Source organism: Neophocaena asiaeorientalis, unplaced genomic scaffold (assembly GCF_003031525.2).
Source record: "Neophocaena asiaeorientalis asiaeorientalis breed wild unplaced genomic scaffold, Neophocaena_asiaeorientalis_V1.1 scaffold258, whole genome shotgun sequence".
In the NCBI taxonomy this organism is placed as follows: domain Eukaryota; kingdom Metazoa; phylum Chordata; class Mammalia; order Artiodactyla; family Phocoenidae; genus Neophocaena; species Neophocaena asiaeorientalis.
The window spans coordinates 4,591,630-4,607,100 of NW_020172591.1; the positions used below are offsets into that span (position 1 = coordinate 4,591,630).

The 15,471-nt window shown below is 42.0% G+C and overlaps 1 protein-coding gene across 3 annotated transcripts in view; it reads left to right on the forward strand.

The window, feature by feature from the left end:
• Positions 1–4,468: 4,468 nt before the first annotated feature.
• The window catches only part of CCNYL1 (cyclin Y like 1), a 34,798-nt gene continuing 23,795 nt past the window's right edge, over positions 4,469–15,471 (forward strand). The window contains exons 1-2 of one of the 3 annotated variants that reach the window (XM_024738374.1): positions 4,469–4,808; positions 14,032–14,106. In XM_024738374.1, coding sequence (XP_024594142.1) covers positions 4,583–4,808; positions 14,032–14,106 — 301 coding nt within the window. In that variant the 5' untranslated portion in view covers positions 4,469–4,582. The remainder of the gene's footprint in view (positions 4,809–14,031; positions 14,107–15,471) is intronic. The other 2 variants (XM_024738375.1, XM_024738373.1) reach the window with 2 other exon arrangements.

The window sequence follows — 15,471 nt, forward strand, 5'->3', positions numbered from 1 at the left end:
ATCATCCAAAATGGTATCTAATGACATTCCTAGGACTTCAGACAATATTATTATTGTCATGGAATGTAGTCACTAGGTCCTAAGGATTTAACAAGATGTTGTTTACTGAAACTGAACTTCATTGAATCCTTTCCCATTCCACCGTGGTTTCCCGCATTTCAATCTGTTGCCTGTTTTTGTCCCCAAACCTTACTTACATCTTTTAAACAACTAAATTAAATATTAATCATCCTTGCTTCCCTGATATTCGAGGTGACCTTTTCCTCCTGGTATCCTTTTAATAAAGAAGAGTATGCCCTGTGGTCTTTTTTTGGTCTCTTATGTGATTAAAGCGTTTGTAAAGTTCCCACTTTTTGCAATTACATGTCATTTTCTTCTTAATTTTTTAAACTCTTCCCCCCAAAGTTGTTGCTATGTCTTTTAACTATTTGGAGGAACAAATAGTTCACATCTTCCACTTTTGTGACATACCTATTTATACCTGAGCTCCTTGGTTTTTGCTCAAATTTCTTTTCAATTTATCCAACTTTGAGGGAAGATACTGTTTCTTTTTTTGTTAGGTATATTGAGCTCTTCTGATGTGTAAACTTCTCTACACATTATCCTCTCTTTCCCAGTGTAGCTTTCCAAACAGAAGCCTATTATAATAGAGAAAAGTAGGGGTCGTCAGATGAGCTCTTCCTAAACCTGTCCTCTATCAGAAATGTCTCAATTCTGACAGACCCAGAATGGAGGTCTGTCACCCAGGTCCTCTCTCCTTACTTTTCTCTCAGTCCAAAGCTAATCTATGCCTGCCCTGGAACGCATCCAGTTCTGCCTTCTTGGGGACCTCGCTCTGTCAATTCTGCCGTCTCCTCTAACCTCAAACTCCTTTTTGCTCTATCAGCTCTCACCCTTTAACATAACATAAATATACTCACTTTTTTTTCCATCTTAAAAAAAAAAGCATTCTTAATGGTACATCTCCTTCTAATGACTACCACATCTCTCTTCTCAACCAAATGTTTGGGAAGAGAATCCTTGTCTCCATTTTCTCACCTCCTATTCATTTCTCCTTTTTTTTTTAGAGGGGATAACATAAAGTTCTTTATTACAGACCTACAAAAAATGAGGGAATTATGTATATTACTCTCACTTGTTTGGATTTCGTTTTTCCTTCTTCTTCTTTTTTTTTTTTTTTTTACAAAAAAGCAGCAGGAAAGAAAAATGAGGAGGCAGATGAGCCAGGCACTGGGGTTCAGATCACAAGGGAGCAGGGAGACCAAGCTGTTACTGCAGGCTGTCCCCAGGACTCTGTCCCAGCATCCTGGGAGCACGGCGACAAGCCCTAGAGGGAGCAGAGCGTGGGTGGGGAACGGCTGTCCCAGCTCGGAGGTGGCACCACTCCTTGGGCGGCCACCCTGGCGGTCAGCCAGGTTGGGAGCACTTGAGGCTCCTGTGTTTGGAGGCCTGGTCTCCAAAGCACGGACCCACAGGTGCCAGGCAGAGGGAGGAGGTGGAAAGGGCCAGGACAGAAGGGCTGTGGGTTCTATCTGGGTCCCCGGGGACCACGGGGCCCAGGTGGGCGGGGGCAGTCAGGACGCTTCCCTGCTTGTCAGACAGTCAGCTTCTTCAGGAAGGCCTCCAGCTGGTCCTCATCCTTGATGCCCACAAACTTGTCCACCACATTCCCATTCTTTTTTTTTTTTTTTTTTTTTTTTTTTTTTTTGCGGTACGCCGCCCTCTCACTGCTGCGGCCTCTCCCGTTGCGGAGCACAGGCTCCGGACGCGCAGGCTCAGCGGCCATGGCTCACGGACCCAGCCGCTCCGCGGCATGTGGGATCTTCCCGGACCGGGGCACGAACCCGTGTCCCCTGCATCGGCAGGCGGACTCTCAACCACTGCGCCACCAGGGAAGCCCCACATCCCCATTCTTGATGGCCGGCACGGTGGGCACAGCTGACACCTCATACTCCATGGCAAGTTCTGTGTGGTCATCAGTATCCGGCTTGGCCATCACCACCTTTCCATGCTGCTTGGCCACCACCTTCTCTAACCTTGGCCCCAGGATCTTGCAGGTACTACACCACTGTGCATGGAAATCCACAACCACTGGTGTCTCATTGTTGACAACTCAGTCTTGAAAGTCTGGTCCATCCTGGATGTTAAAGGTCGTTGTACCCCTTCTTTCCTTCCCTTCCTTCTTGCTTTCCTTCCTTTCCTTATTATACATGTCTTCTCAAGGCAATCACTTCTATACCTACAGCTTCAATTACTTTGTGTATACTCTAATGACAACACAATTTTAAATGTTGTTTTCATTTACCAGTTTTATTTTACATAGGATGCCTCATTTACTAAAACCATAGATTCCAAGTTGCTCCATGAAAAATGTGATATTCTTAGCTGTCAACATTAGGGAATTTCCCCAATCACATTTTTTAATTGATTTAATGTGTTATTTTTGAAAACATAAGTTGGGATATCACAAAATGGACTTAGCCTGCAGAGGTTTACTTTCAACCAGAGAGCTCCATTTCCATGCTCCACTTAACAGAACCTAAAATGATCTTCCTTCCCAAACCTCTTCCTTTTCCTGCACTATCTAAGAAAAAGTAACCACACTCTACGTAGTTCCCTAAGCCAGAATCGTAGCAGCCATTTTTGCTTCTCTTTTCCCTTTCTCGCTCCGTATCTAGCCACTAAGCCCTTCTATTCTACCTCCCAAATGACCTCAGATCCTTTCCCTCCACTCCAATCCCTGCCACTGCCTTTAGTTTGAACACTCACTCCTCTCTTAAATGAATATAGTCTCTTATTGGGTCTTGTTGCTTCCATCAGTCCTACTTATTGTCGAGTGACCTCACTACAAACCACCTGATAGTGACTCCTTAACTTCACAACATTCAATGGTTCTCATGTTTCTGGGAAAAAAACCAAGCTCTTCACCCCAGCATCTACTTGGGGTTAATAGACCTAGGTTTGAATTTCAGGTTTAAGTACTTTGCAGCAGTGCGACCTCAGACAATTGGGCTTTCTAAGCCTTTGTCTTCTCACCGTGCCTGAGGGCAGGACTATTTCCCACAGACGGTAGGCATGTAGGCCTGGCATGTAGGAGGGACTAATCAACGTTGAATGGAGGGAAAGTATTTTAAAATCCACATCAAAAAATTGTTCCTCCTTAAAAAAAGAAAATCCTGATACACTATGCCACTTCCAACCAAATTTGACTTCTACCTTTATTTTCTGATAATCACAATAAGGTGCCTTTGGGGATCCACACAATCAGGGATCAAATCCTGGCCACACCCCTGATCAATCGTGTGCCCTTGGGAACGTTACTTAGTTTCTGTAAAATCTGTAAAATGAAGGTTTCTGAGGATTTTGTTCCCGAGGATTAAATGAGTACCTCACTTGGAACGGGGTCGGGCGCATAGTGTTTGCCAAACGTTAACTATCGTTATAATCTTCATCAAATCAAGACCGTGGTACTCCACTTTGTGACTCTCAGGGTTTGTATGAGAAAATCGTGCTTTAATGCGTTGTTGTTGGCTAAAGCAGGGAAACCTGGAAACTCCTGCCGTGGAAGAGAGAAACGGGCGAGAAAAGCGAATTGCTGAATCCCAGCGTCTCAGAGGTGGGAGGGAGGAGTTCGGTACCTAATTTACCGATGAGGAAGTGGAGGGGTGACGTGTCCTCGAGTCTCATTCAAGACACAGCCACAGCTCTTTATTGAGAGTAGGACCAGGGCCCCGGTGGTTGCTATGGTTAAACTGCAGGCGGAAACTAACACTCTTCGGAAGGCAAGACAGGAGGAGCATTCAGTTACAAAAAACGGTCAAAAATTGGGGTGTAACTAAGTTCGTTGAGCAATACATCAAATGAGTCAATTGTCGACCCGGTGAAACCGAGTTGCTAACTGAACTGGCATTTTACGAACAGGGGCTTTCTACAGAGCCCACTCACTGACTCAGGACGACTTCGATTAACAAACTCCCGCGGCACTTCCCGCAGGATCGGAAAGCTCGGAGCGCGAGAGATGAATGGAAACCGGAGTCCGGGGCGCGCCGCTCGGGGGGCGGAGCACCCGCGGGAGGGGGCGGGGCATTGTGAGTCACATGCCTGCGCGCTGAGGAGGGCGCGTGGAGGGAACTCTGGTCGTGATTGGTCCGTCGTAACCAGGTGACCGAAGGACACGTTCCGGTAGGCAAGGGCCGGCCAGGCTAGCTACTTTCAGTCGGGAGGCGGCGGCGGAAGGAGGAGGAGCTCCGGCTGCGCTCTCTCCCGGCAGTGGCTGTGCGTCTCAGCGCTTGTCTGGTCCCCACCCCTTTTAAATAAGCCGGTCTGGTCGCCTCCCTCACAGACTAGTTGGCTGCAGGGAGGCGGGGGCGGCGGGGGTGCGGCCGGGGCCGGAGCCCTGCCCGGGGCCCGGCGGCTGGGTGGACGGGCGAGCGGCGGGCGAGGTCGCGCCTGCATGCGTGGCGCAGCCCCGGCATAGCCCGGGGCTGCCAGTGCCCGCCGCGCCATTGTTGGGGGAGGGGGCGGCTGCTGAGCGCGGCGGAGTCGGGGGGCGAGCGGAGGCGGCGAGGAGTGGAGGCGCCCCATGGGGAACTCGCTGTCTTGTTGCGTGTCCCCCAATGCCAGCCCCAAGTTGGGCCGGCGCACGGGGTCAGCGGAGCCGGACTACGAGTCTGAGGTCTACGAGGCGGCGGCCGGGGACGCGGTGGCAGTAGCTCCGGCGCCGGCTGCCGTGGAACCCGCCGAGTTGGATTTCGGAGGTGGCGAAGGCCACCACCTGCAGCACATCAGCGACCGGGAGATGCCCGAAGGTAAGAAGCGGCGGGCGCGCCTCGCTTCTCGCGGGGTCGGCGCCGTCTGCTCTCGGGCTTACCTTTGGCCTCCGCCGCCCCCAGGGTCCCCCGGGAGGGAGCCGCCGCCTAGGGCTCCTTCTTGCCCGGAGTTGGCTCTCCCAGGGCTGGGCACCGGGGACGAAGGCTGGCTCTGCCTGGCGTCCCCACCCCTTATTCTTTACCCGTCGCGTCCGGCCAGTCTCCTTTCCTCTTCCCTACCCGAATGCCCAATTCTTTCCCCCGTTCCCATTTCCCAGCCCGGCCTGAGACCCTCCAGTCCGCGGCCCTTCCTGTTCGTGGTTCTATTTAACATCTCGTGGGACTTAGCAAAGACTTTCTGGTGTATTCTCTCTTTTCTTAATGAAAACTTAAATACTCTAACTTCGGCGTATCCATCCCGTCTCCCTATCCATAGATGGCACCTAACCGAAGGAACTAGGTAAGGGCCTGATGATAGACTTCATTCGTTAAGGTAGTTGATACTCGAGACAATTAAGACAAACATTATAGGATTTGTCATTTAAATTCAAAATAGATCTGGGCAGAGTCAATGTGGTGTTCTTAAGTAAAATTCTTTGGATTTTAATGTTTTCAGTCGCCCTGATAGAAGCTACTTTATCCCTTCTAACTATAATTTGAACACGATAGGAAAGAAAATGGTGGGAGGGGGCTTAAAATAACTGTGAACTGTGTGAAACGTTAACGCCACGGCTGCAGAGAATAGTTTTGTTTTTTTTTCTTTACCAAAGGAGACCGCATGGAGTTCTGATTACTTTAAAATTCCCACTTTGACACAAGTATGTCTTCAGCTGCACAACCTTAACCGACTTCATTTACCCGTTGCCTGTTCTAAGGGGCGGGGGGCGACGTGGTTCCTGAGACTGCTGGACAAAAGTTTCAAAGGAGAAAAAACATTCAGATTGTAATTTGTAATGTACAGGTTTGGGAGTTAACATGCCACATCCATTAAGCAGAAAAGTGTCTCCATGGCTCCCTCCCCCGCGCCCCCCACCCACCCACCAGTAGAATCCTATTCAACTTTAAGAATATTCAGGTAAAATTCTGAAGACTAAATGGCTGGGGGGGTGGGTGTTGTCGGGGAGGAGAGGAGAGAAAGAAGAGAGGAAATGTTTGATTTTTGCCTCTAGAATTTCGGAAAGGGATGGTTCTAGGTTAAAAAAGAAAATTTCTGGGTAGCATAGTGGCACTTTAATAAAGACTGTGTTCTTTGAAGTATAAAACATTGTACCATAAAGATGTTAAAGCCCCACAGGCCCATTTGTTTCATTTAAATGCCAGAGATTATTTCATTATTTCATAGACGAAATGTCTTACAGCTCTTCTGTTTAAATTTTAGTTGGGTTTACTTAATTTCCTTAAAAGTTAGAATAATTAAGCCTGTGGATTCACCCTTATGATGGACGTGGCTTTGTAAGTGGAAACCACTCCCTTTTCAGAATAGTTAGATATTGTGAAAAAATGAACAAATTATGTGAATTAATTGTAGCTTTAAACACAAAGCATGTAAGTACTTGTGAAAACTGCTCTGCTTGTTGCTATAAGGTAAGCCTCTAAAAGATTTTAAAAAGCAGTGAGTAGTTGGCTAGTGTAGGATGAGAGATGAAAATTGGACCTTTATAGAATTCTTTTAAGATTTACAATGCATTTTCATGTGTATTTCACTTGGCCCTTCCATCTACAAATAAGGCCCATGTATATTCTCCCTCTATTCCCGATGAAGAAGCCAAGACTTAGAAATCTGAAATGACTGTGTAACACAGCTACTGAACAAAAGAGACAGACTTGGGAGGTGGTAGATATGCCAAATTCAGTTCTTGGGATGCTTAAGAAACTGTTTAGAGCGCACCTTATATTTTATAATTTATCCATAAGTTAGGCCTATCTCAGCATACTCCAGTTTTGATTATTGCCATTCCAGTTTATTGTACACAACTCAGAAGCAACATTTACCTCTCCATTCTATGTCTGTACGTTCATTGCAATGGATATGAATAAAAGTAGAAGTCATGAAATAGCCTAAATTTACCAGTCAGGTAAACACCTTGATATATTTTAAAGAGTTTGTTCTGGTGAAATCCAATTGAAGCCGAGAATGCCCTGGACAGAGGGACATAAGGGGAAGCTGGTAAGCGGGCAGGTAAGGTACTAAGCATTTAGCATACGACTATGTATGATAAGGAAGGAGTGCTAAATCAGGAACTGGAAAAATAGAGTTCATGAGTACAGAATTTACCTTTTTATGTTTAACATGATTGTTAAAATTTCATTTCAATTTGTCTTTTTTGGGGGGGCATTCAATAAAGTGATAAGAGAAACCTCAATTTCAGCATTTGCCTATTAATTAAGTTTCCATAGAAACAAGGTCAGAACGCCAAATATAAAGTACAGGCACATTGGAAGTTTGCTCTTAATGTCTTTATTTCAGACAATTTTATATCAGTTTCCCTGGAAACTGAGAAATACCTACTCAGATATGAAACATTTTGGCTTTTCTATAGTGAAGAATTATTTGGTTACTTAGAGAAAATCGTACATAAATGATGCTCTGTCTTGTTCTTCAGAAACATTGGAGAAGAACATCATTTCTTCAAGCCATTTCAAAAAAGTAACTCCTAAGAACGTAGTATAGATTTCAGATAGACTCAAAAGAATTTTTTTCACTTCTTTGTCTTTAACAGTATATCTAATATAACTGATGGTAGTGTCATAATAGAAAATAAGATGCTAAGGTTGTATTATCTGATTTTATTTTTATTCATCAACTTTTCATACAACCTTTATGTTGTGACCTTAGGAGCTTTGCTAATTTTCTGGTGAAAGGTGCTCTCTCAAGTGACCCCTCCCTCCCATTCCCCTGAAGAGTGGGTAGGGAAGGAATTGGCAATATGATGTGGAAAAACCTCTGAGCAACAGATCTTTCCTCTCTCCAGTAGCTATTTTAAACACTTTTTTTTTTTTTTTTACTTTTTTTGGTGACGGTATTAATAAACATTTGATGTAAAAGATTTAGAAAACACAGAAAAGTCCTTCACTCACACTCAGAATGTCCAGAATTTTTATGAATATTTTGGTGTTGATTCTTCCTGAACCTTTTGTATGCATATAAACATAACACTGTGTTTATTTTACAAAGATGAGATTGTTCTTTATGTGCCCCTTTGTAATGAAAAGTAATGACGTGAAGCTCCTGGAACTGTGCTGACACCTAGAGAGTGCTCCAGGATGATGTATTTCCATGCAACTGTACATAGCTCTACAGCCTGCCTTTTACCACCTGTTTACTGTGCCATCGAATGGTTGGAGCATAATTCATTTACCCAGCCTTTATGGTTGAGCATCTTTTATAATCCCATTATAATGCTTTATTCAGGGGACACAGATAAAAACTGACGCATTGTATTGATACTTCCCTATAGCATTCTGATTGTACACTTTGTCTTACGACTTAATTAAATTCATAGGGTGAGTCATTTTGTAGTTAAAGTATTTTAACATTAAATGTTCTTTTCCCAAATTAAAGTTACCATTGGTTTTTCACTGAACATTAGATTTCCTCTTTTAGGTTTTCGTGGTTCTTGGTAACCTGTCTTGTGTCTTTGATTCTGAGTAACTAAACTACTACTCTAAGAGATCTGAAATTAACTCTGGTCTTAGGTGACAGACACATCAAAAGACAGCATTAGAAGAAATCTTAGATGATGTGGGAAAATTGGGAGAAACTTAACTGGTTTTGGGTACACTGAAACATTATTAGGCACCATTCCAGAGGCAGGACAGACAGTGGTTAGACAAGACAAAGCCTGTACCCTAACTCAGGTCCTTACTTTCTAGAGGTGCGTGGGGGCTGACAACACAAGAATAATGTCAGGTAGTGAGACACTGAGAAGAAAGAAGATGAAGGTAATGGGCTGGGGGGGAGGACAGTTTTACAAGGGATGGTTAAAAACAGCTTCTCTCCTTAAGCGACCCATGAGCAGTCCTGAGAGAGCCGTGTGAGGATGTGGGAGAAGAGGCTTCTGTGCAGTTCCTAAGAAGGGAATATGCTTGATGCGTGCAAAGGACAGAAAAGACGGGTGGCTGCAGCTGAGTGAATGAATGCCAGGAGGAATATAGGGGATTAAGACCTTGTATGCCTAGTGGGCCTTGACAAAAAAATATGAATTTTAGTCTAATTGTAATGGGAAACCATTGAAGGATTATATGCAGGGGAATGATGTTAATTCTTAGAAAAAGGGAAGGGGGGTAGAGAGGGTGGAGGGAGATGAGACCAGCTACTGTGTGAGAATAGACTGTAAGGGCAGAAGGAAGCAGGGAGGGAGACCAGTTAGGAGGCTGGTGCAGTAGCTCAGGTGAGAGCCAACAGTGGCTTGAACAAAAAAGAGATATTAATAAGGGCCTAAAATGGGCTGTAGTATATAGATTGCTCTTGCACTTCATTTGATTCTCACCATGTTCTGAGTTAGGTAGTGTAGTAATTTTTCTCTTAGGTATAAAGTGAGTTGTCCAAGGTTTTAAAGATGAATATTGTTAGTAGGACTGTAAATTCCAAATGCATGGCGTATAGGAACAGAATTTACTGACGACATTATGTGAGCTTCTTTAGAATACTACTATTTTTTTTTTTTTTTTTTTTTTTTAACTAGCCACCAGGGAAGCCCAATACTGCCTTTTTTCTTGTTGTTATTATTTAGCGTATTGTTGTTATTTTAGCGTATTAAAATAACAATACGCTTTTGTTGTTATTTTAGCGTATTAAAGTAATAAAACTTTAGAGTTAAAACAGTAACACTGCATAATGTGAAATGAAATGAAGGTAACTTGCAACCCAGAAAGGTTCTTAAAAGTCCAAGAAACTGAGTCAAGTACTCTTTAGCAATATATAAAGCCAGGTGTACCTACCTATATGTCACCTCTCAGTCATGATCACTGTAAAACTGATTAAGGATTAAAATAAGGCAAAACTGAGAACCAAGGTAGAGGCAGGTACAGAAGCAGTTGGAAACCAGAGTTGGGAAGTTTGGAAGCCAGGATTGTCAGAAGCTAGGAAAGCAGGATCAAGGCTTGGGTGAGCAGTAGACTGGCAGGCGCAGAGGCTGCTGTGTACCCTCTGGTGAGGCAGCCCAGCTCAGGGCTGGCTGGCAGGGACTCCCTGACTGGGGTGGAAAGTGTGGACTCAAGGAGATGAAATCATCAGTTTACATGGTAATTGTAAGAATTGTAATATTTGTATTATGAGCCATAAAACTAATACACTGTACAGTATAGGGATGCTAGGGCAGTTCAGTAAATGCAGTGGTTACCTTTAAGTAAACTGGTGCTCAGCAGTTAGCGCAGAAACTGCTGACATCTCCTGTTTATTTGGAATATATCGAAATCAATATGTTGATATTAATCTTTCTGAAATATGCTGCTTCTGTCAGATGCTTTCTTGGTCACTTCCCTCTCCCTCTGATATTTTAACAAGGAAAAATCATTTATTGACAGTTTGATAGCATGGTTTTAACACTTTTAGCCTTCAGTAATGCATTTCATTTGTTCTAAGTTGCCTGTATTTTCACATTTTTAACAACTGCAATTGAGATGGATCTTAACAACTGGTAGAATCTTAGATTGGAGGAAAAACAGTATTCAGTGTCGGTGGTGTTTTACAGGTTTCCTCTGAGAAATGTTTACATTAAGACCCGAGTTTAATTTCTTTTTAATCATACTTTTTCTACATCGACCTATCATGCTGTCAAATAAGTTGCAATTTAAATTGATAATACTAAAGTGATGGGTCTTAAAATACAATTTTAATCATAACCCCTAATCATGAGCTCAAGAATATTTCTCCTGGGTAAAACATTCTCAGAGGTTTCTAAAGAAATAACTTTAGGAAGAATCCATGTGATTTCCTGAATGCACAGTAATTTCCTGAAGTCTCTAAATTACTGTGTGTGTCCATGTGGTGGGGAGAGGGATGAGAGGGATGGTGGGCGGTAAAGCTTTGCTGAATAGTTGGCAGTCTTACCTTTGTGATGGTGAAGAGTGTGGTAGGTTTTAACATAGTCTCCTTAGGCTCTTGGGAAGATAGTTAATGGAAAGTGCAGAAATACTGTGTGTATGTATGAGTTTACTGTCTAATGGCTCACAAGTCCATTCTATAAAATAGTGATGTGGTATTTTTCATTAGCAAAAAGTGCAAGTTATATAGAAAATTGTTAGTTATATAGGCTATAAACAGAAGATTAATATTTTCTGAAAACCTCATGCAAACTGACAGCAGTAGGGCCCTGGTGTTTACAGTACATTCAAATGATAGGCCAACTCACCAAAGTGGAAATAACACTGATAACTGTGGGAAAATAGTCAAACTGTGTCATGAAAAGAAATACAAATTAGATCTACGGTGAGGTTCCTCATTCATATCAGTAGGAATTTTTTTTTTTCAAGTATCCAAAGCAAGGGTAGGCACTCAGAATGTCATGATGGGTAGCATTATACCCTAATGTGCCCCCCACCTTCTTAGGAAGCAATTTAGCATTGTACATGGAGCCGTGAAAGTGATCTAACCTTTTGGCTTGGTCATCCCACTTCCAAAGATCTTTGCTAAGGAGATAAAACCATTATTTTAAAAAACTATATACATGAAGATTTTCCTCATAATATTTTAAGAATAGAACTTTGTAAGCACCAATCCCCAGCAATAGGGGATTGGCTAAGTCCAGTATAGGAATAACACTTGATGGGCCAGTGTGTATTCATTAAACAATAAATATGCAACAGTGGGGTGGAGAGCGCTTGTTAGTAACAAGAAGACATAAATTGTACACTAATTAGAGCTTTTTTTAGCGTATAAGAAAAGCAACTAAAAGTAATGGTTGTGAATCACTGTGTTAATGATTGTGAATGGTTGTGTTTAATTTTTAAACAGCATTGTTTTGGCTCATGCAGATTTTTGTTCATGATATTTGTTAAAGGAATGAGCAAGTGACTTTTACCTTTCCCCACCTTCAGTGTGATCATCAGTACTGCTGATTAACCAGGTCTCCTTCAGTTGCAAGTTAAAAGAAATTCACAGAGTTAAGCACTACTTGACCCAGGAGTTAAATGATCTCCTCAGTTCTGCTCTCCTCTGTTGATGTCTCCTGAGAAGCCTTTCCCCTCATGATAGCAAGGGGAGTGTCCAGCAGCTCAAGACAAGCTAAGGATCCTAGAGCACAGTTCTGCCTTTCTCTTTTCTTGGGAAGTCCCAGGACAGCTGTGATTGATTGGCCAGTCCTGGGTCCTGTGCCCACCTTTGAACCCCCTAGGACAGAGTAGGGAGAGTGCCAGCTTTTTTCTGGTCACTTGGGCTAAGTTTACTTTTTTTTTGCGTGTTGTCATTTCTTTTCTCCCAGCCTTCTTGATTTTTGTATTTAGATCTGTAGTGGCACATCTTGGTTTGGCGCGCGCGCGTGTGTGTGTGTGTGTGTGTGTGTGTGTGTTAAAGCTTGCTTCTCTTTGATTCTGGCACTTACTTTTCCTGGACTTCAATTGAAAATTGTTAAGTTTTACCATGCCATAGACAGTGGTAAATAATATAGCTACTTTGCAAACATTTCTGCTTATTTTTTAGATTCAAATGTAGTCTATTTACTTTCTTTTTTGGTATAGGTAAGTAGTCATGAATCCTTTCGGAAGCCATAGGTTAGAGGCAGCTGTGAAAGTCTCTGCCTGTCATTTTGTGTACAGCTGAAATAATTTATTTTCCCATTATCTAATTTTTCAAATATGTAGGGGAAAAAAACTTTAAAATAATTGTATGGGTCTTTTACATAAAAATGTTGAATAGAATATTTTCTCCAAAAGCAGCTTGATAAACTTCAAATTCAGTGAAGGAATTTTCATGAAGAACAGAGCAGTTGGTTTAGCTATGTAAATTACTAGTGCTGGCAGTAACATTAAAATGGATGGCTCAGATTCCTGTTAAAATGGGAAGTCCAAAATTACTGTTCGTGCAAAATTCTTTCTGGGCGGGAAAAGGGGATTCTAGGTAGATACATATGTGAAATGCTGGGTTAGACAGAATTCACTACTAGACGAATTAGTTTTTAATATATCAATGTGTGTATTCTTTTGATTCTCTAAGAGGCAGGGATATATTTGTATTTCACTTTGACCATCAAACCCCTCGTTCAAAAACAGATCAATTATTATGTGGTCTGGGAAATAATTGCCTTCACCATTACTCTTAATCTGAATCGTGGTCCAGTTTCTTAAAAGATTGGTTAATTGGTTTGAGATGGACTTTTTTGAGGAAGTGTCATAGGGCTTCTATGTTTGTTTTAAACAACAACCTTATTATCCTATGTGGTAGCTTGTGCTTGTTTTGTATTTCTGCCTAAACAGAAGACACTGTACCACCTTGGTGCAAGGTGGACTACAGGCAGACCCACCTTTTTATGTAGGTGTGGCCAGAAGTTTTTTTCAAGTAGCCCTATGATCTGCTCCAGGAAGTACTCTTATTGAAGCCCCAAATTAATCATGCAGCATGGAATGAAGAAGTGAGAGTTCAGCTTTGGAAATAGAGGGCAAAGTTAAAAATCACTATCACGGAAGTGTTCCTATAGATTAGAACATTGAACTTTTTTGTAGTCCTCTTAAATCTGCCATGATGAATAGCCCCCAGATAAACCACAGCCAGTTAAATGAGTTCATTTGTTGAATGGAGTTAGAATTAGCCATTTGATTGTCTGAAGAACATTTGCCAAAAGCAACTCACTTGGTTTTGGCATATTTGATACATTGAGCTGGTATCTGACAGTAGTTGGCCACAGCATAACTTGCTTCTTGAGACTGTTCCTGGACTGTGCTAGTAATATCAGCTTTAAAGGAGGGTGACTGAATTTTTAATTGATAAGTAGGAGGGGAGTCACATATATGATTCATCTAAAAATGGCATCGATTATTTAGGTGCAAGTGAAAGAAGTCTAAGACATAGCCATGGTTTTATTCCACATGCATGGAGAGTTTCTACAATTTTGCTGTTTCCCAATAGAATTTTTATATTGTGCCTTTACTAAAATTGCCTTTTTGTCATTACTAAAAGCTCTTCTCAAGGCTATTAAAACTGGTTTATATCAATGTGTTGCTATCTTTAAAATCACTTATTTTTCTACTCAACTAAATCACCACACCTTTTTCTCTTCTTCCTGTACAGACTTAGCTTTGGAATCAAACCCTTCTGACCACCCAAGGGCAAGCACAATTTTCCTGAGCAAATCTCAAACGGATGGTAAGACAATGTTTTTTTTTTTCCCCTGAGAAAAAGAGTGAAAACTGTTTTTGTTTTGTGTATTATAGGAAGTATTTAGAAAAACTCTTACAGTGGTTTAAATGTTTCACTTTTTCATGTATTCACTTGTCTTATTTTAATATGTTGATGATACACTTTAATGTTTTAATGAAGAGAACACTTAGACTGTCTGTTTATACATTTTGCCACCTCTTTATCAACATAGTCAACTGGCCACATGATTTAGATGTGGTCTGTTTCTCCGTGCTACTTTGTCCTTTTCAGCTTGCTCCAAAGAGCACATATGTTAAAGATGAATGATAGGGTTTAGGTCACAGTTAGGTTTTCATTTGATCAAATCAGAAAAATTAGTTGTTATATATGGGAATTGAGCCTTGTGATTTTGGCCCTGTTTTACCCAGTGTTCAACCAGACGAGCCTATCTCACATCCAGATTTATGCTACTCAGAACTTTTAAGCTATTCAAAACTTTCTCATCCTAATGTAGTGCTGTGCCAGGGTAATGAGAGCAACATGCCTTACGGGGTTTCCCAGAAGATTATCCTCAGCATGTGAAACTCATATAAATTTCCTGTGTCCTCCTTGTTTTAAGATGGGAATCAGAACTGTAGAATTTTTTGCACTCCTGCTTGCCTGCTTGTCTTCCTTAATGTTATGTTAAATCCTAGTTTATTTGCTAAAAAGCCATACGTGACCGAGTTTTTCAGTTGATAACGAGAGCAGGAATACAAGAAGTGAACATTCCACAATATTTAAAGTGATGCAGCACAATAAAAAACGGAGGTTTGTTTTTTTGTTGTTGTCGTTTTGTTTTTTTCCATTAGATCACTGGTTTTTATAAAAGGATATAACTCAGGAACAGCCAGATGGAAGAGATGCAAAGGGCCAGGCATGGAGACAGGGCACAGAGCTTTGATGCCTTCTGCAAGGGTACTACATGTTCACCAACCTGGAAGCTCCCAGGGTTTCTAACTTGCATTTTTCTAGTGTTTGTACTTGAGCCACTCATTTCTGGTTAGGATTGCTCTGTTTCTCAGTTTCTTCCAGAGCCATGAGCTGCTCACATGTAGAGGGGCTCTGGAGACAGTAAAAGAAAAGCTGCCCCATGCCTGTCTCTCTCTTCAGCCTTAAGGAATCCGTGCCTTTGATGCCCGTCTGGAGTTAAAGGAGGCAGTGTGAGCAAGAGTGTGGCCTGAGACCCTCTTCAAGCTTTTATTTTTCTGGCCTTTGTTGGAGCAAAACAGTTTTGTGTGCTGTAGATGTATTCATTTAGGTTGGCACACTCATTTTAAAATTTACCTTTAACATAGGTTACTTTCCAGTTGTGTATTTTTTCAGTAAGGT